At 39.5% G+C, this 20,619-nt stretch overlaps 1 protein-coding gene across 2 annotated transcripts in view; it reads left to right on the top strand.

Moving 5' to 3' along the window:
* The window catches only part of ALKAL1 (ALK and LTK ligand 1), a 50,315-nt gene that overhangs the window by 19,190 nt on the left and 10,506 nt on the right, over window positions 1-20,619 (top strand). For both annotated transcript variants that reach the window (XM_039526870.1, XM_039526869.1), the window contains exon 2: window positions 18,577-18,630. In XM_039526870.1, coding sequence (XP_039382804.1) covers window positions 18,577-18,630 — 54 coding nt within the window. The remainder of the gene's footprint in view (window positions 1-18,576; window positions 18,631-20,619) is intronic.

The following is a 20,619-nucleotide window of genomic DNA, read 5'->3' as shown; positions in this document are numbered from 1 at the left end:
CTGCTCTGTGCCTCAGTTTCCCCATCTATAACATAGTGATAATGATATTGATCTCCTTTGTAAAGTGCTATGAGATCCACTGCTGAAAAGTATTATTTACAACAATAGACATCTAGTTTGTCAAACAAGTTTTAATAATTTCCTAGGGATTTTGTCTTGTATTGTATATAGTATGGTTTGTTTATATCCATTTACATCTTCTTAAAATTATTTGATATGGCTTCAACTACATCACCAGATTGTAATAACCATGAAACCATAGAATATTCTTTCTTGCGTATAATGCTAGTGAAAGGTTTCAGAAAAATGGCCTCCAGTCCTTTTTTCACCACATCCTTCCAGCATAACCAATGTAATTTATAATCCTTACCTGCTTTGACAAGATGTTAGTAAGCCCTTTGTGACAATAACAGCATGATACCTTTTCAATGCAGCGAAACTCCTGACCACCCTAATGCTAATCATTCACTGAACTTTGTATGACTGGAAAACTGATGTGGGTATGAACATATGTTGGTTTCCAACTGGTTTCCTGTCATCAGTGACTCTTCCACAACCCCCATAGAAGGATTACTTGGTGGCTTAGAAATGTAATTATCTATTTGAGCCTCCAGCTGCTTGTGCCACAATCAAGCAAATTAAATCATTACAACTCAATATATCTTACTGTACTCATTCTAGTAAATTGCAGAGAAGCTACATCAGGCATTGTACAATCTTATCCTCATCTTAAGTGGCCCCTCAGTATTCCCTGGACAAATTGCAATAGATTTCATTGTAGCAACAACTCTATTCACTATTATTACTAAATTCAATGCCCTTGTGCTCATGGGATCTAAGGTGTTTAGCTTTCAGATAGCTGTGGCTATTTCTGCACTGAATAATGTAATTTAGGACACCAGAAAAAGTCACAGTTCAATGTTTGGTAGAAAAAAAATTGCTGTGAAAACTTCTTCCTACGGATTCAGAAGCAAAGCATAACTCCTTCATTTGGTAATGCTTCAAAGTACCATTTCCAAATGAACACCATAATTAGCCTTGTCAAGCTTTTTATAGTAAGCAATAGATCTTGGTATTCAGGGCCAAATATTGGAAAACCCACAGCAGAATTGGGATACTCTGCAAATTAAATCTTGCAGTTACTTTCACATCATGCCACAGAGAGGTGAGCTTTATAGATAGCCGTACTAACATGAGGATGTCCTGAGATCTGCAGGGAAAGCTCACGGATCACAGGAGACTCTGCAGAAGGTTGGCACATCTACACTGAGACCCAGGGACTCTGCTGCTCACTAACTTCACGCTAACCTTGTTCCCACTGGCTCCTCACTTCTGCCTAAAACAGCTCTTCATTCCTTTAGGGGCAGAGACAGAGTGGTGTCACGAACAGTACTGAGCATAAGATAATACTACCAAGGTCAGCATTATCTTGCCTAGAAAAATCCTCCTGGGTTTTGTGGATAATGATATCATTGCTGGCCCAGTTCCCTTTCTCCTCAGCTGTGTACACACACACACACACACACACACACACACACACACACACACACACACACACACACACACACACACACACACACACACACACACACACACACACACACACACACACACACACACACACACACACACACACACAAAAAATTATAGAATTATAGTGGTGATCGGCATGGCATAAAAAAACCAAACATGGAAAAAACAGGGGCATGGCATATGGAAATTATTTGTAGAGGATTAGATGGGCTCTGTTTAAGGTCAACACTCTTTGTCTCCCAAACTTTGGCCCATTTAAATGTGAGATTTTCACATTTTTCCCTTTGGTTTATCTTTCCCCATTACCATAGTGTATGAAGACCTCATAATCTTTAATGTATTTATCCTCACAGCACCCCCACAAGTTAGGGAAGATTATCCCCATTTTGCACATAGGGATACAAGACAAAGACAAAAAGTGACTTGCCAGGATGACAGAGAAGGTGTGGAATAGAGTAGGGAATAGAACTATGGTTTTCTTATGTCCCAGACTAGACCTTAACCACTGAAAAATCATGACCACCACTGTTTGTAAAACAAATGTTTTCAATAATTGCTATTTAAAAAAGTGTAATATCTTTCAATGGAAAACCTACAAGGCCAGGGGAAAGCATTTGAAAACCATTTTGCTCTCAGGGGAGAGGTCTACAGCCTCACGGTACAACTCCCAAATGCCAGAGTCCATGGGGAAACTGGGCTTCAACCTTGCAGATTATGGAGGTTTGCAGCTTTTTGGGTTGCTCCCCTACCTGGCCTTAATAGCAACACTCCCTGAGAAGCCATGCAGTAATTTGTTCTGTCTTCCTAGATCCCCAAAGCTTGGAGGAGGAGTTTAATGCTGATGGGAGTAGCATTAACTCTCACATGGATTTGTCTGCATATCCAATCTTTTATTTATCATGTTTGGAGGAGAACATGCTATACAGAGCTGCTGCTCCTAAGCCTAATCCTCACTCCAGCATGCTACCTTTCTCCCTACAATGCAATTTTGGCACTTCAACTATGTGATGTTTGGTAGAGGGATGAATTTCTAGTCAAATGCCTCATACCATGAAGCCATAGTTCTCTATTTCTTTACCTTTAGAATATATCAAACTGAAGCTTTAAAACACACTATAAATAAAATCATTTAATAATAATCATTGTATTCAAAGCATCTGATGTTGGAAGTTACAGTGTGTGCCTAAAGCCTTGCACCTTGAGGTGAGATTAATGGTCCTGATCTTTAACTCGGGCCAAGAACTGCATAGTGCAGCTGGTACTGTGCTAGCTGCCGGCTGGAATGTTGCTTGTGTACTCTGACTGCCAAAGGCTCTAAAGGGGTGATTGAGCAGCCAGGATCAAAAAAGTTTAAGGAATCCCTGGCCCTAGCATAGGTTATGGGTATCATTTGATCTACTGGGGTGATCCATCTGTGGCTGACCCTGCAGACTTTAGGGCTGTTGCCCAGTGATCCGGGAAAAAAAGTGACTGAACCAGAAGCAGGATCTGGACCACTTTTATTGGTCAAGTACAATCAAGTAGATAATAGTCATGGCTGTTACTAATTCTTTTGGACTTAACACACTGGATAAGCAAATACTTTGAGTCTTATTATTATTTTATACCACTCTGGCAGTGTAAAGTGTCCTTAATATGGGTGCAAATGTAATTTGTGTTCACTTTGAAGCACTTTTAGGCTAACAGAGCAGTCTAAAGGTGTAAATGAGAATCTGGCCCCAAGCTTTAAGTGTAAGAATTCCTTATAGACTGGTATGTCCTTTATTTAGCTATTCAGTCTGGATTACTAATTACTCTATCTGCACCATTACTGTTCTAATTCAAAGAAGAAATAGAAACATTTCTAAAATAAGCATAGGAAATGTCAAGTACACTAAAACATTACCACCTACACTGCAAGTAAACTGGAGCCTAATATGTCTCATTACTTTAAATAACTTGTCCTTTTAAAGCTTTATAAGCAGTTAATGTTTATAGTAAATCAGGGTTTGTTCAAAATGTAATAAATAATTTTTGTTCCACAGTCAGGTGTGCCTGCTACTTTTTCTCATAAACAGCTAGGGTAGTATCCTAGCCTTTCTTTTTACTGAAATCTCTCACTAATGCTCTCAGATTGTGCTCAGATTAATATAGCATCTAATAGATTAACATAACATAATTCTTTCACTCAATTTAATTTGTGTTGTATATATAATTGTCTTAATGCCTTTTTTAAATGTAAAAACCAGGCATATACTTGATAAGAGGGCTTTTTAAGCACATATCTGCATTTGCAACTCTGACACAGGAGAAAGAGGAATAGTTTACGAGGGAGCTTTAGACTCGCATCCAAATGATGCTTAAATTCAAATTCATTGTTTAATATAAGTACAATCATGATAAAAACTATGGTCACTAAAATATTTTTTTCTTCATTTTGTTTAATATAAAACCTGCAAAACGGCATACATCTAAATTTACTTCCATTGGAATATTTTTACCAGCTGGCTGGGAAGGCCAATCTAGTATAAAGTGGGGGAAAAGTGTGTGAGTATATGTATATATATATCTATATGTATAAGTTTGGTTTATTTCACTCTCCTGCAAAAGTGATGGATTGAAGCAGAAGCTTATAATGAAAAAGAAAGAGAAGTCATGTTTCTTAATGGTTTTTTGTTAAGTGAAACCTTGAAATTGCTACAGGCTAGGGTTAACTCACATAAATATGCTTTATGAGAGAGAGAACACAGAAGAATCACTAATAAGCATTGCTATAGCTGTTTTTTGTGCTCAAAGACAATTAGCCTTGTAAATGTATCCTGATAATTTCATTGTGGTTGAGGCTGAAGAAGAAGCTGACATTTCAGACTCTCTAAGTCAAGTATTAATGAATGATTAGAAAGCAGCTGATTAGAAAGCATTGGCTTAGAAGAGACCATTGTATTTTGAACATTATTCTTTAATGATTTTTGTTTATCTGCTAAGTTAACTCATTCACTGGCAAAGGAATCAAAATGCCTTGGCAAGTGAGGGTTCATGGCCCATGTAGTTATGGGCTTCATTTGCTGGGCCACTACATGGAGCAGCAGTGCATGTCCCAGAGAATAGAATTGGTTGGTATATATAGAAATAAATATAAAAATTCAATCAGCCTGAGGTGGGCAATGATCCCTCCTCTGTAATGATGCACATGGGGATCACAAAGGAGGATAGGAGTCCAAGTATGGGGCCAAGTAGGCAGTCACAAGTGGCTAGGTAAAGATGGTGGCCAAGTAAGGGACCCAGGATCAGGTTCTCCTGCCTTCAGAAGGTCATTAAAGGCTAGGTGAAACTCACTGTCCCCTCCTTGCTCCACCGTTCTGTTTGTCTGACTAGCGTTCTTGGTGTCATTCCCCCCTCAGATATTTGATTGGGGCCTGGTTTCTTTCAGTTGTGTCTGAACTGAATAGCTCTTGAATTATTAAGAAAACAAAAAAGACTGATTATCTTTCTTAAGTGACTAGTGCTTAGCACAGTTCACATGCTTTCAGAAGCATAATAAGTGAGTTTCTCTGCAAATTTCCAAATTTCATTCCATGCTCTACACTAGCATTTCACAGCAGGGATACTCAAGTCTACATGTCATTTGTCAAAGCTAAAATTAAAAAAAAGGCAGCAATGGAGCAGATTATGGGCCCCTTTTGTTTCCTTTAAACCACTCTCTTTGTAGATCTTTCTGTTAGGAGTGGATCCCAAACTGATGTATGGAGAGCAGTTAACCACAAGACCTGCCCCAAGGCATGGTCAGTGAGTAATCATTTGGATCCATTTGAATGTTCTGAGATATGCCAGTGCTATTGAATTGTGGATTTTCTTCAAATGTGAGGGATTAGGATCATGATTGGCAAGTATAAAATCTACCTTCAGGCTCCTCTCAATGCACCTGAATAAGTGATCTCTTGGGAGGTTGTTTATTTGGGGTTACAAGTGTCATGACATAGTCTTTCAACATGGTGGTTGGTATCTTGAGCAGCCTCTGAAAAATTCATCTCCTTCTTAGAATGGGTGCTAAAAAGTAGAAGCGTAGATTCCTTTGGTTGCACTCTTATTGGATACCTTCTTATTTGCTGGGCATGGGGATATGCAGATATAATTTTTAGATTCTCAGTTGTACCTCGTATCTTGCTGGGCAGAGCTGCGGTGTTGCACCAAAACAGCCAGTTGCAGTTCCCTGATCATATCTGGCCTTATCTTAGTTTAAAACAGTCTCAAGGCTACTCTAAAGTCTCAAGAGACCGGTACACAAGCTGAGAATAACTAGAGTACAGTAGTGCGCTAGACATGCCCCTTGCTATGCCAAGGACTGAAGGGGCCAGAGGGAGGGAATATAACATAGCAGATGACTATACAAACCTGGAAACTCACTCATTCTGGGGGAATCTCCGTCTGGGAAAATCTACTGGTATTATGTCCTTTGTGCCACCAGAGCAGAGGGAAAAAAGGCTGGACTGAAGAAGAGAATCTGGCTCAACGAACTTAAAATAAATATCAGCTGTTAGAGCTCTGACTTAATTGTTCTGCTAAGTAGATCATTTGAATTACACACAGATTAGGGACCTGTTCTTGTTTCCACTGAAGTCAAAGGGAGCAGGATCAATCCCTAAATCTGCTACTACAGTACTGTCTTTCAGCAGCCACAACTGTATCACATGTGAATATTACATCTTTAGGAAATATACCTATTGGGCACCCCACACAACTGCAACTGATGCTTTGCAATTATCTAAAACAGTGTATTTTTTTTGTCCGTCATTGTTTGGTTGTGATTTTATACAAAGGCTTTTTATAGTTTGATTATATGAGATTTCTAATAATGACATGAATGATTCTAAGTATCATAATATGAACCTCAATTTCAATTTCCAGTTTTATGATCATAGATAATCAATAATATTTAGAAGGTATCCATTGTGATATTAGCAACATTTTCCTTTTCTCAATACATTCTTATCTTAAAACTCTGATGGAATAAAAAAGACACTTGTGTCCTGAATGAAAGAGTTTAGTGTTTTATGGATAACTTGAGTAATTCTCTTGATCTGTTTTTCTTTGATTACATTTCAGTAAAAATGTTTGATCTTTGCCCCCTTAACATATTAATCAGAAATGGTTATTTTCTCTTGAAAACGAAAGATTTAAAGCAAATTTCCTTTTATAAAATTTGCCACCGATGTTACGTGTTTCTTTTGGCATTTTAACATCTTATATTAAATAAAAACATTTAATCATGGAGTTTCTGCTGCAATAAGTTAACAATCAGGAGAAAGAGAGCAGTAACTGGAAACTTGAAAAGATCATTTAGGCATAACTAGAATTACATTTACTCTAGATTTGTTTGATAGTCTTGCATTAAGGAGGGAGAGAGAGTGGGTGAAGCTTTCACATGTGTAATTGAAAATATTTTTCTGCTGCATAGCTAACAGCCTAGACAAGGCATTACTGACTCAGAGTGAAATGCAAGCTGACAGATGACAGGAGGAAAGTATTTGAGAAGATCTATAGTCAATTTATAGATTAACATGTATTGATATAAATTCTGACTGGAAGGTAAATGTATATAGATATTGTATGTAATTGTTCATAATGTAAATGAGCTGAATATCTAGAATTGACTTAATACAGTGGCAAGTTTCTAGAGGTGTTTGGAAAACAGTGGGGGGAAATATCCAAAATAGTTAGAGAAAGTCATAGGTGCTGTCTTCAGACAGCTTTTATTTTCCTTTGTATTGTTCATCAGTATAATGGGAGAGCTGGCCCTTAAATGAAATTGGGCTCAGTGCTCCTGTTCTAGTCCAGGTGCACCCTACTTTCGTGTAATGAGGAGGGTGGGGTTGCCCCTGGGAATTATAAATGAGAGTTCAGAAAGCTGAGAGGGGAGGCTAGAATCCTGAGAAAGTTTAGAGGGTGAGTTTAAAACCCAGAGGCTAGAAAGGGAGAGAGTCCAATGTCCTGAGGGTAAAGAGAGCTCAAAGGAAGAGCAGAGCAGAGCTGGACTGAGAGCTTGAGCATGGGGACGCCCCTGCAGAAAGGAAAAGTGAGAATTTTCTGGCTGAGCAGAGGAGCCAGATCAGGCTGGTGAAAGTGGAAGGCAGTCAGAGGTTCACCTACAAACTTTTCCAGGCCATAGAGCCATGACCTGAGAAGGCTGAGGACTGATGGATACCAAGGGGGACCTTGGTCTGTAAAGACTTCAGGTCTCCCCTTTCTCCTTATGGCAAGAAGTCCACCAGCCATATCCTAGTGCCCATTTACCTCAGAGAGCTGGTCCTTTTAGTCTTTATGCGCACTGGACACCAGCCACAAGTTGCAACAAATTAAACATTGCTTTATTACCGCCTAACATTTGAATTCCTACCCTTATTCCTTTTTACCTAAAGTGGACCTCCAGATGCTTGCCATTTTGGGCCAACAAATGTAAATTCCTTCCTGATCCCCAAAAAAGAAGTGATTGGTCAGATCTGCAGCATCCTGGAAGCACAGCTCCAGGATACTTCAACTATAGGGAAGGAGATCAGGCCAGCAACAGTGTTAAGATGGCCATCAGACACATAGCAGGGGTTTAAATGGAGGGAGGGGGGTGCATGAGAGCCAATAAGCTTCCCTTAACACTCCCTGACTAACCAAAGGCAAAGAATCCCCTCCTCCCAGGCACATCCCCAGGTGCAATTTAAGGCACAAATTTCTCTCCTGTCCCCTTCCCAGGAGTTGGCCATTCCACCTCTGGTCCAACCAAAATTTCTTCTTGCTGAGAAGGAGGGAGGGACATTTTGTTTGTTTCATCATTTCTGAAGAATTCATCTAGAGATTATTGAAGTGCTACTCTAGACATTATTCAATTTTGCCTTTCACCTTACGTAGTTATTTGCACTGGTGCAAAGTGAGTGTAGAATTCTACCATTCTGATTTGAAATGAGTAACTGTGAAACACAAAATAAAATGCAGTCAAAAAAGTACGCACAGGCATACTTAAGTAACTTCTCAGATCAGATTCACTTTAGTGCTGTGTACATCTGTTGGTCTCACAGAGTGACATAATGGGTCAAATTCATCTGTGGTGCAACTCCGTTGATTTCAGCAGATTTACCTCAGGGATGAATCTGGCGTATTAGTTTGTGACTAAGTGTACCCACTCAATATAATATGTTGTCCTACAATTAAACCTCTACACTTGTAATGTTAACCTTTTTAGAATTCCTGATTTTTTTTCAGCCGAACAGTGAGTGAAATGCAATATGAGATAGCCACACTAGTGTACTTATTTGTACATTATGCTTATTTAAAAAGCACTTTAATCTGGGGAAAATACTTTCACATTTATTTTGATATTACATTCCTTTGTTTAGTTTTGGCTTTTTTTTTTTAAATTTAGCATATGACTATTGCTAATAACCAATAACATTTTTGTTTAAAGAAAAGTTTATCATACAAACATCCTATGTTATTTTTGTTGGCTGATTCCTCAGGGAAGTTATATATGCTGAAATTTGGACAGCACTCGCTGTTATCATGTCACAAAGACAGGATTACAACTTTGCTTCATGGAAACCAAGTCAGAAAGCTGGGTTATAAATTATCCACACAGGTAGCAGTAATAGAAAATGGAAAAGAGAAATGCAGGTAAAGCCAGTTTGCATTTTCCTTGTCTGTTCTCTTCTAGTTTTCCTGACTGTGAAAGCCATTGTTGAGGGACTGATTTCTCTACAAATGTCAACAGACCTTGTGTGTCTGCTGCTTGCATGAGAGAGGGGAGCCAAACATCAGAAATCTGGGCTTGGGAAGGCACAGAAATAGCGAGAGCATTGGTAGGCAGCAGACCTTAAGTATGCTCTTAAAGGGAACTGATTCGAGAATAGCAATGCAGAGGTAAGGGGCCTCCTAATGGAAGCAAATTAAAGGGACTGAAATCCCTGCCTCTTGGACAGGAGGGGAAATCCAACTTTCCCACACACCCCTCCAACAGAAGAACAAAGAGGAAACTCCACAAATCAAAACTCTAGGACTTGGAACTCCACTATGTGGGAACAACTGGCATAGTAGAATATGGGGCACCATGTTAAGTGTAATTTCTCACACAAATAGTTGCATATACATGCTGTAAAAGCAGCACTCATGTGCTCCTCTCCTTCTGTAGGAAACTGAAGAAAGTCTTCAACAAACTTATTTAGAGAGGGAAGAATTCTATGTGCCTGGGGCCAATGGCTTGCTATGTTAATAACTATTGATCATTTGGAGTTGTAAAACATATCCACAAATAACATCATAAAAGACAGATGATTGAGCTGGGTGCTACTTATGAAACAAACACGAGCTATGGCACATTTGGAGGAAGTGTTATTTGGGGCATTTCAAGTTTAATCTCATGTGATTATTGTGCAGCTCTAGTCAACTATTTTTTTTATTGCATCCTAACACATTAGCAACAAATAACACTGATTAATTCAAAAACTATCCCTAGTTAGGTAACTGAAAAAGGATAAGTAACTCTTTTAAGAACAATGGGTATAGTGTCCCCTTCTGCATAAAGATCGTGGGAGGAGGAAATTAATTCCATAAACTCAGAACTAGTTCCCCGTGTGAAGATTTTAAGGCATCAAACCCTGTAGGGGAAGAATTTGGGGCTGTACAATAGGAACCAGGATATGGCCTCATGTCTGAGAGGAAACCGGAGATATCCCTGCAGAGAGAGTGGCCCTCTGTGCTTTATCCCATCTCAATCCTCTCTAGACAGCATCACTTGTCCACAAGTGGCTTTGCTCCTTGTGGGGCTCCTGCTAATTAAGAGTGAATGCTGCTGTGAATGGCAATAACATTCAGTGGGAAATTTGCTGGAAGTAGTGTGAATTTCTCAGCAGATCAGGATATGCCTCATCTGAACCCTCCTCTCCTTCCCTCCATATCCAGAACCTTGCAGAACCCTCATTTTACCACCTAGTATTCAGGTGGAAAGGGGAAAAAAAGAAAAACTGTGACAATACCTCCACTTCTTTCCTCCGCCATTTTTGGGGCCTTTGCAGAACCTAGCGTTGGTGCAAATGGCTGGAACCCTGTGCTGCAGGGGTGTATGTGTTGGAAGTTCAGGTGATGGAAGTTAAGGATGAAGATTGAAGAAACTGGTGCTCCCTCTGCACCCTCTTGCACTGCCTCTAAAAATATACAAGGATGGTATTTATATATAAATAGGGTGAACAGATGTCCTGATTTTATAGGGACAGTCCTGGTTTTTGGGTCTTTTTTTATATAGGCTCCTATTACCCCTCACCCTCTGTCCCGATTTTTCACATTTGCTGTCTGGTTGCCCTATGTATATATATAGTGCTCATGTCAGCGAGTGATTGATATTACTAGCATGAATCAGCCATAGTGCAGGAAAGCATTGTCAGGCTTTGCATACACTATTACACTACAATCCTGACTCACATCATGCCCCTACTTTTCTAGTCTTTGGCTTTTTAATGACTCGTTACTGAATAAAGACATTCTGGTACTATATATGTGCATGTGTGTGTGCACATGTGTGTGTTCATGTAATAGTGCTCCTAACTAGAGCTGGGAGAATAGTGTATAAAATGTCCTTCCTTCAACATTATTAGAATTTTCTTGGCCATGTTCATATGCCCTTTGATGCTCACTTTCTATGAACATCAGAAAATTTTACTCAGAAAAAAAATCACAAAAAGTGAATTCACTAGCTTGAGTATATGCAGAAGCAAAATGTGGATAAACAAATAGGCAGGACATAAATGCATTCATCTAATAAGGGAACAACAACAATGCCATGTGGCTTGGCTGACAAATCACAACCAACTATCACAGTTTACATTTTGAGTATTCTCTATACCTGGAGTAAATATACTGAATACAGATTTGTTATACAGCTGGTGCTGTGTTCAAAGACATTGCGTAAGTAGAAGAGGAAAATAAATTAGTCAAATGCTTCATTGTGAATTAGTCACTACACTTGACTCACAGCTTTCATCCCCCCAAACACTTTTATTTGGAGAGCTATAGGAGTGGCCTTTACTTGGTGAATTAAATTAACAGCTCAGTTAGCTCAAAGAGCAGAGAGGAATGATATGCATGAGCATGACTGGCATATTCCATTCAGTAGAGGGCAATGGTATATAAGTTCATGATATTCTATTGAGCAGACAGTGCTTTTTGTTTTGTTTTGTTTTATTATTGATTTATTCTGAGTCATGTACTAAGATGAAACCAGCCAATCCATTTTCACTTGTGGTGTCACCTGTAATAGACCACCCTTAGAAAATGATAAAACATTAGTTAACTTCCTTAAATCTTCATTACACTACAATCCAGTGCATTGTCATTTTGAATTTCAAACAGATTTGTACTACTCATGGGAAGGAGATCTTCTCTGGGTGTAACATTATCCCTGCTGAGTGTCGAATCATTTCCCATTTATCCCCCATAAAACATAATACACACACCAAACCTTCAAAATAACCCTTCAGTCAATGAGAGTTGTGCATGTTTCTTAACACAAGATATACACAGTGCCTCCTCTTAAACAAAAATAGATATTTCACTTAGGCTGATGGAAACAATGATGTATATACTAGCTGTGTGGGTGCGTGTGTGGGTGTGGGCATTGGGGTGAGAGGCAGGAAATCTGCTAAGTTAACTATGCATATATTAGTTGCACCAAGGTTTTAGATTGTGAGTATCTGGAGAAAGAAAGAGAGAAGCTCAAAAATAGAACAAAGACTGAAATAGATCTGGGAGGCAACACGAATGGATTAATTTACAAGTATTGAACTAGACAGTTGAGATGAATATTTCTTCATTTAGCAGCCATCATATTTCAGGGAGTTCTATGCCTTCATGTACACTTGCTCCATGAAGAGGATTTCAGGCCACTTACAAATGTGGGACCCTGGGCAACATGATTCCCCAGAGTGAACTAGAGCCAGAAACTGTCATTAAGGAAAGTGAACACTGTGATATTGTCAGAGGTGAAAGTAAGCCGGTCCGGTCCGGTCCGGCCTACCGGCAAGAGCCAGTACGCTGTGCTGGACTGCATGGGCTTCCATGGCAAGGATTGAAAGGACTCTGGGCTGCGGGCAGCCCAGAGACCTTTGAATCCCGGCCGCGGCTCCGGCGGCCGGGCAGGGGCCAAGGGCTCAAAGCTCCCCGCGGCTGCGGGCAGCCTAGAGCGCTTTGAATCCCGGCCGCGGCTGAGATTTAAAGGGCTCAGAGCTCCCCGCTGCTGCGGGCAGCCCAGAGCCCTTTGAATCCCCGCTGCGGTTGGGATTTAAAGGGCTCAGAGCTCCCCGCCGCTGTGGGCAGCCCAAAGCCCTTTGAATCCTGGCCGCGGCCGGGCAGGGGCCGGGATTTAAAGGGCTCAGAGCTCCCCGTGGCTGCGGGCAGCCCAGAGCCCTTTGAATCCCGGCCGCAGCTGAGATTTAAAGGGTTCAGTGCTCCCCGCCACTGTGGGCAGCCCAGAGCCCTTTGAATCCCAGCCGCAGCTGGAATTTAAAGGGCTCAGAGCTCCCCGCGGCTGCGGGCAGCCCGGAGCCGTTTAAATCCTGGCTGCGGCTCCGGGGGCCGGGCTGGATCCGGGATTTAAAGGGCTCGGGGCTCCCCTCAGCGACAGTAGATCTAGGCCCTTTAAATACCTGCCCCAGCCCCACAAAGCTCGGGGTTCCCCCCGGTAGCCGAAGCCCCAGGGCCTTTAATTTGCCCCTGAGCCCCGGGGAGCTCCCAGTCACCTCTTCAGCTGGGAGCCCCTGGTTGATTTAAAGGCCCTGGGTCTCCCAGCCACAGTTGGTGCCCCAGGGCCTTTAAATCTTGAGCATGTTATAGTATATTTCAAATCAGAATATCTTCTTGGCCATTTTAAAGTTTTATTCCTAAACCAACAAACAAGCTCAATCCAAATTAAGGATAAGAGCTTTGCAAAATCTTTTTTACACCTCCCTCTTTATAGTTAAACAATAACAACAAATACAACATAATAAACAGTATCATGAATTGAAATAATCTTTTGGAGAAAATGTTGCTTGAATTTATGGCCTACATGCCAAAATGTGATTTGAGATGACTGAGCATCAAGGTTTATAGCAGAAGAGACAGATTCTCATTCTCTAGCTGCAATACTGGTGCCAGGAAAATACACAAAAAAGAGCTTACATAGCGCTTAAAATACCATAGTTGTAAAAGACTTTGAAGTCCAAATATGTGGAAATAAATCCAGAGCTTGTAAACATTTGGTTATTTTTAAGGTAGATATTCTTAAATTTATATTTTTGTAAGATTACCATTCACAGAGGAGTAAGCAGAGACAATGCTAAATATTTTAATGGAGGGATTCAAAGATAGAAGTGATGATTCTGGGAATTTGTATAAAATCCATAAAAAATATGTTCCTATAAGCAAGGTAGGTGTATCCATTGGGCTCATGACAAGTTGTCATTGCCTCAGTCAGTTACACGAAGTCTAGGTGCCTCTAAACTAGATTAATAGAAAAAATACTCCTGAAACACTAGTGCAGGATCTGCTCCAAACTATTCCTTAGTAATAGAATTAATTTGGCTTCAATAGAACCACAAAATAAAAACCACCTTCTCAGGCATTTCTCCTGAGAAATAGGATGAAACAAAACAGATTTACATGAAAATGTTTGGTTATATAACCAGAGTGAAATACCCCTTGCTTTCTGTTTGAATAATAATTTATTTAAGACTACTTACACAATATTTGCAAAAATAAATGCTGTACAGTAATGATCACTAGAGGCTTGCACAGTGTAATATTCTATAACCCAGACCTTGGAATGCAGAAAGTGAACATGGAGTCACTTGTTTGGTTGTAGGAAGAGAATAATGGAGTACAGTATAATACAAAAGGAAAAATATGTGCTGGAAAGCTTAAAGAATCTTGTGTCCTACTGTAGATATTCTGAAATATTGGAAAAAGAACAGGAGTACTTGTGGCACCTTAGGGCTGGTCCACACTAAGAAGCGGGGTCGAACTAGGGTACGCAAATTCAGCTACGTGAATAGCGTAGCTGAATTCGAAGTACCCTAGTTCGAACTACTCACCCGTCCAGACGCTGCGGAATCGAAGTCCGCGGCTCCAAGGTCGACTCCGCCACCGCCTTTTGCAGTGGTGGAGTACCGGAGTCGACCTTGGCGCTTCCGGAGTTCGAACTATCGCGTCCAGATTAGACGCGATAATTCGAACTCCGAGAAGTCGAACTCACCGCGTCGACCCGGCTGGTAAGTGTAGACTAGCCCTTAGAGACTAACACGGCTGCTACTCTGAAACCTGAAATATTGGAGGTTCTTACACTTTGGATATAATTCCAAATTTAAAGAATTATCAGCTAAGTGCTAAATATAGTTAAGATGGCAAAAACATTTCCATTCTGACCTCCTGTTTAATATGCTTATATATTTTTGGGGATTCAGCCAGTGTGCAGTAATTTTCCTTGCATATAGGCGGTGGATTTTTTTCACTGGCTTTTTTTTTTTTTAAGTTTGAGGAAAATCCCTTCATTTAGTTACTAATGTGGCTCATTGCTATAGTAGGTATCTGGGTACCTCAAAACCATTAAACAATTTATTCTCACAAAAGGAAAGTACCTGTGTTAATTTTACAGATAGGAAACTAAGGCACAGGAAGATTAAATAACTTATCCAAGTCACACAGGAAGTCTGTGGTAGAGCTGGGAATTGGACTTTAATGTCTGGAATCTTAGTTCAATACCTTAACCATGGTTATTACTGTTATTTATTATCTATATTAAAGTAGCACGGAGAAGCCCAACCAAGGCCCAAGGCCCCATAGTGCTAAGCACAGTTCAAATGGAGCAGAAAACAGTTCATGCCCTCCTGAGCTCACAGTGTATCTAGACAAGACAAAAAATGAGAAGAGAGACAGAGGCGAAGTCATGCACAAAATCTGTGGGGAAGAGCCGAGGAAAAGCCTAGCTCTCAATTCCCTTTTGGTACTTTAACCACAAAACCATCATTCCTGCCCCAGGCATCAGAGCAATTGTAGAACAGTTTTAGCACCACTACTCTAGCCTTAGTAATTTCATGACCATCGCCACCTGTGGAGGGGGAAAAGAGGGGCAGGATTTGCCCCTGTCGTGCTTAATTATCTAAAGGGGACTAGACATCTAAGATGAGAGATCCCACTGGAACCAAGAAAGAAATCCCTAAGTAAAGAAGATTTCTTATGATTATTAATTGGGATTATACTAGGGATGGAACTCTTGCTTATATAATACAAGTACATGTCATAATTCACTTGTAACTTTGCCTATCAATATAAAGGAGAAATGCAAGATTATAAATCTATGCACAAGATGTTGCATCATGTATGTTCTATATCTGAACATAAATGGCTTAGTATCCTATACCCATATATTTGTGATGTTTAAATAGTACTTTGATTGTATTTGACCTCCCTATGCCACATTCTCTTCATGTTCAAAAAGTAAAATATATATGCTGCTTACCCATATACAATTTCCATTTGCATCTTCCACCCATAGGATACTATTCTGCTTTAGTTGAGCCCAGTGCAGCTCCATAGTAAGCGTAATTTAAGCAAAACTTTGCAAATACAGATCATTTCTACTACACAATGCTGTTTCCCCTTCATGAAATGAATATGCATCTAAGGTATTTACCTTGCTACATGAGCATCCTTTAAAAGGTGATGCATATCATGTGAAATGTTACTAAAACTGTTAAAAAGAGCTGGTTGCAAGCCTGGCTAAACTAGCCCAGAGATCTTGTCTTGGGAATTTTACACCAACTTTTGGAAGCTTACTCCTTGTCAAGATTCTGCTTCTGGCTTCTGTTGTTGGGTCCATCGTATACAGTCTATTAAGCAAGGGCTTAATTTAATTTAATTTAAAGTCCTTTGGGAATATGGTGGGGTTTTTGGTCCTTTAAATCCTGGTGGAATTTGTTGATCTTTGGTGTTGGGAATTTTGAAAACATGCCCGCTTTTAAAACCGAGAAGACTTGACTAAAAAGATGGGAATTAACTCTCTTAACAATAGTACCATCATGCTGACTCTCATTGTTAGCCTCATAGTCTGGCCATGCTGCCTTAAAATTGAGAACTGCTGCAGTGTAAAAGTTACTGTTGCTCCTCTAGTGCTACCAGTTAGTTTCAGGTAGAGTTGCTGGTGTTAGCAGGTGCAGTTGGGAAAATGCTACCAAAAAACCCTGAGACTATTCACATTTTTAATACAAATTAATTTCAGCTGTGCTTGTGGCGTGTGTATGTGTGTGTTCACTTTCTGTGAATATTTTAGTGCAGGGGTAGGCAACCTATGGCACGGGTGCCGAAGGCGGCACGCGAGCTGATTTTCAGTGGCACTCACACTGCCCAGGTCCTGGCCACCAGTCTGGGGGGCTCTGCATTTTAATTTAATTTTAAATGAAGCTTCTTAAACATTTTAAAAGCCTTATTTACTTTACATACAACAATTGTTTAGTTATATATTATAGACATAGAAAGAGAGCTTCTAAAAACATTAAAATGTATTACTGGCACGCAAAACCTTAAATTAGAGTGAATAAATGAAGATTCGGCACACCACTTCTGAAAAGTTGCCAACCCCTGTTCTAGTGAAATGAAAGTAAAGGCCTTTTTCACATTTCACTGAGAGTAATTTTAACCCCCCTGAAATTTCATGAAAATAACCTCAGTGCACTGAGGGAGAAATGAATTGGCCAACCAATGAAATCCATGTCAGATCAGGCTGGGATTTTCCAAGGCACCTATGGCAGTTAGATGCCTAAGTCTCATCGAAATTCAGTAGGATTAGGGGACATAAATTCCTTTGAAAATCACAACCTAAAAATAGAGTCCCTCCTCACCTCTGCTCCCCTTCAGCCAAAAAAAACCCCAAAACCAAAATCCCTGCCCAGAGTCACTAACAATTTATTTTGGCAGATTGCTGCCACCTTCCAATCTATGAAAGGGAACTTGCTTTCTGTCATTAGTTGAAAGGGAGTTAATTCAGACCAGATCTGGATTCATTGCTGATAATATAACAAAACTCAGGTAGAGCCATTTCCTGTTGTTTGTCTATGGGAACTGGGTAGAGAGTAGCATAAGAATACAGAGACTTTAACACTATATAAACAAGAAAGAAACAGCTTATAGTGCCTAGACATGTTTGGTGACAAGTCCATAATGTTAACTCCTAATTTGTCTACTTATTAGCATGCATTTTGTGATCCAAGTATTTACTATCTGATACAATGATATTTAAAATGTAAATTGAGTGACGTAGAGGTATAAGGAACGCACAATGGAGAAGGGGCAAGATCTAACCCCTACTGACATCAGGGGGAAAGCTCCATTTACTTTAATGGGAATTTAATCATGTTCTAGGTGCATTATGGAGTGTTTTCCCCTTCCTCCAAAGCCGTAAGTTCTAGGTATCTGAAGAACAAGATACTGTATTTGGCTTGTATCTATCTAGTTTTTTATATGGCCCCAGTCACTGTGGAACCTGAGTACTTACGGTATAGCACAGCATTCCTGTGTTTAGAGTGTGGTCTTTCTAAAAAAGTATGGTTTAACTCTACCAAAAGATAAGGGTTTAATTAATACAGGAATTAGCTCAGTGGTTTGGGCATTGACTTGCTAAACCCAGGGTTGTGAGTTCAATCCTTGAGAGGGGCCACTTTGGGATCTGGGGCAAAAATCAGTACTTGGTCCTGCTAGTGAAGGCGGGGGGCTGGACTCCATGACCTTCCAGTTTTAGGAGATAGGTATATCTCCAATTATTATACTGGGTGAAATTCTATGGCCTGTTTTATGCAGGAGGTCGTACTAGAAGATTGTAATGGTCTCTTCTGGCATTATTTGGAAAAAATATTGAAGTTAATTTAATAAACTATATGATATCTATGAAACTGAGAATGCTTACTAATATGGGAGGTTATTGTGTGCATGTACAGCATATTTGTGTGCACATTATTCTCAGTTCATTATAATAAAAGTATCATGTGTATAATTTTTTTTCTTCAGAAATATTTCCAAGAGATTCCAATTTAAAAGACAAGTTCATAAAACACTTTACAGGTAAGGACAACTCTTTGCTTTAATTCGTGTACATGAGTATATTCTAAACAGGCATGAAAAACTAGTTACATAGCTAATATTCTTAATGTCTGGTTCTGAATTTAACACCTGTGAAATGAAATTGAGGCTGGAATTTTCAAAAGAGAAAGTTCAGTCCCCATATTTCACTGGATTTAAATGAACAGCTTGCCAGTGCTATTGATGAACTGAGTATATCCATATACTGCAATATATATATTCAATATATATATTTGCAATCTGATATGAGGAAAATGAGGTATACATGAATGTAAATCATATCTGCTTTCTCTTGATAATATTTTGAAAAGAATTTTACCCTATTCTGTCTTTGACCAGTTATGTCAGAGCTATCTTACTGTTCTTATTTTCAACTTCATTAGTATTATGGCTGTTTCTGGGCTATGTTTATTATTGATAGGTAGGCTCAGAAAGGTTTACTTTTTATTGATTAAATGTTAGTAAACATCAATTTCACTATACACACAAACTGATGACAAAAATATTTCCATCAATGATAATTGAATTGCAAATAGGCAAAATAGAGAAAATGCTACCTGAGAACTTGTTAGAGTCAAAATGCAGTGATTTAGACTTTTGAATTAGGTTTATTACAAAAGAACTAGCAAATGAGTAGTAAAAACAAGTATGATTTGTTGATTTAAAGATTTAAGTGTGTAAATTTTGACATGTGATGTTGACAATTTGTGTTTTAACAGATTATAAAGCTTAAATGTTTTGAATTTCAGTCATTACATAATTGTGACCACACCATAATTTTATGTAACTGAACATTTAATCAATACAAATCTAAAAAAAATGCTTAAAATAAATATCAATATTATCTGTCAAAATTAAAAAAAAAATTGAATTCTGCCAAGTTTATTTATAGGCAATTCTATGTCACGTATCAGCCTAAAAGTTAAGTGCCTCTAATCTCTGTTCTTCTTATGTTCAATCACACACATGACCATGATTGATGTGTAAATATCAAAGTTTATTTCGAAGAGCAAAAATAAGTACTATAGAATGCAATTTCTTTTGAGACTGTAACCTCAGTGGAAGATACTGTACCCTTTGAATATAAACAATAAGAACTGCCTGATAACAACATGTTTCTGTCCCCTTCATTCTTGTTTCCCATTTCCCTCTCCCTCTCCCTCCCACCCCCACAAATTAAGGAATTACGGGGTAGGAGAATATCAGATGAGTGGTGATGGTGAGAGACCTGTAGAGGAGTGCTCGTGAACATTATGGGGCATAGTGGACTTCAGAACAAGAGAAATGGAACAAAAGAGAGGAACAGGAGGTTGGATGGGAAATAGCAGCAACCAAATGAATTTGGAGAGAAGCCCCAGGCCTGTGGGGAGGAGAACAAGATGCAGCTTAGGGCAGGAATGAGCTGCAAAGAGGCGGCTGGAGAGGATACCAGAAGATGAGGAATTCCTGGAGGGTAAGGAGGAGCAGGAGATATGACCCCAGGTAGCAGAGGGATGAGATGTAGCTCCAGCCAAAGTGGAAGGTGACTCAACTAGGTGATATAGAGGATTCTTTGCAAGGGTAGAAGGAGGTAGAGGGGCAGCAGGATGGACTGAGAATATGGGAGAAAGGAGGGGGAAGAGTAGGAGAAGAGACAAAGAGAAACACAATGAGATTCAAAGTCCTGTAGTTCCCAAGTACCACTATCATGGTGTAAAGGAATCCAGCTGTTCTACGCTTTATTTGGCTGAATAGAAAAATGTACATTCAACTGATAACCAACTCTTCTTAGACTAATTCTTCCTTAGTCTTAAACTAAAAACCCCTATCTACCTCTTTGTTGAAAGATTTAGTTGAGTCAGATTACAATTTTACCCCTGCTGGACAGGGCCTGCTACCAGCAGCTTTAATTTTCAATGTCTCTTGCATTGTTCTGGATACTACTGATGTTGAGAAGCTGGCTGTATTTTAAAGAATCCTTATTGAGGTTGC

This window comes from Mauremys reevesii, linkage group 2, assembly GCF_016161935.1.
Source record: "Mauremys reevesii isolate NIE-2019 linkage group 2, ASM1616193v1, whole genome shotgun sequence".
Classification (NCBI taxonomy): domain Eukaryota; kingdom Metazoa; phylum Chordata; order Testudines; family Geoemydidae; genus Mauremys; species Mauremys reevesii.
This window is presented reverse-complemented; position numbering and strand designations above follow the sequence as displayed.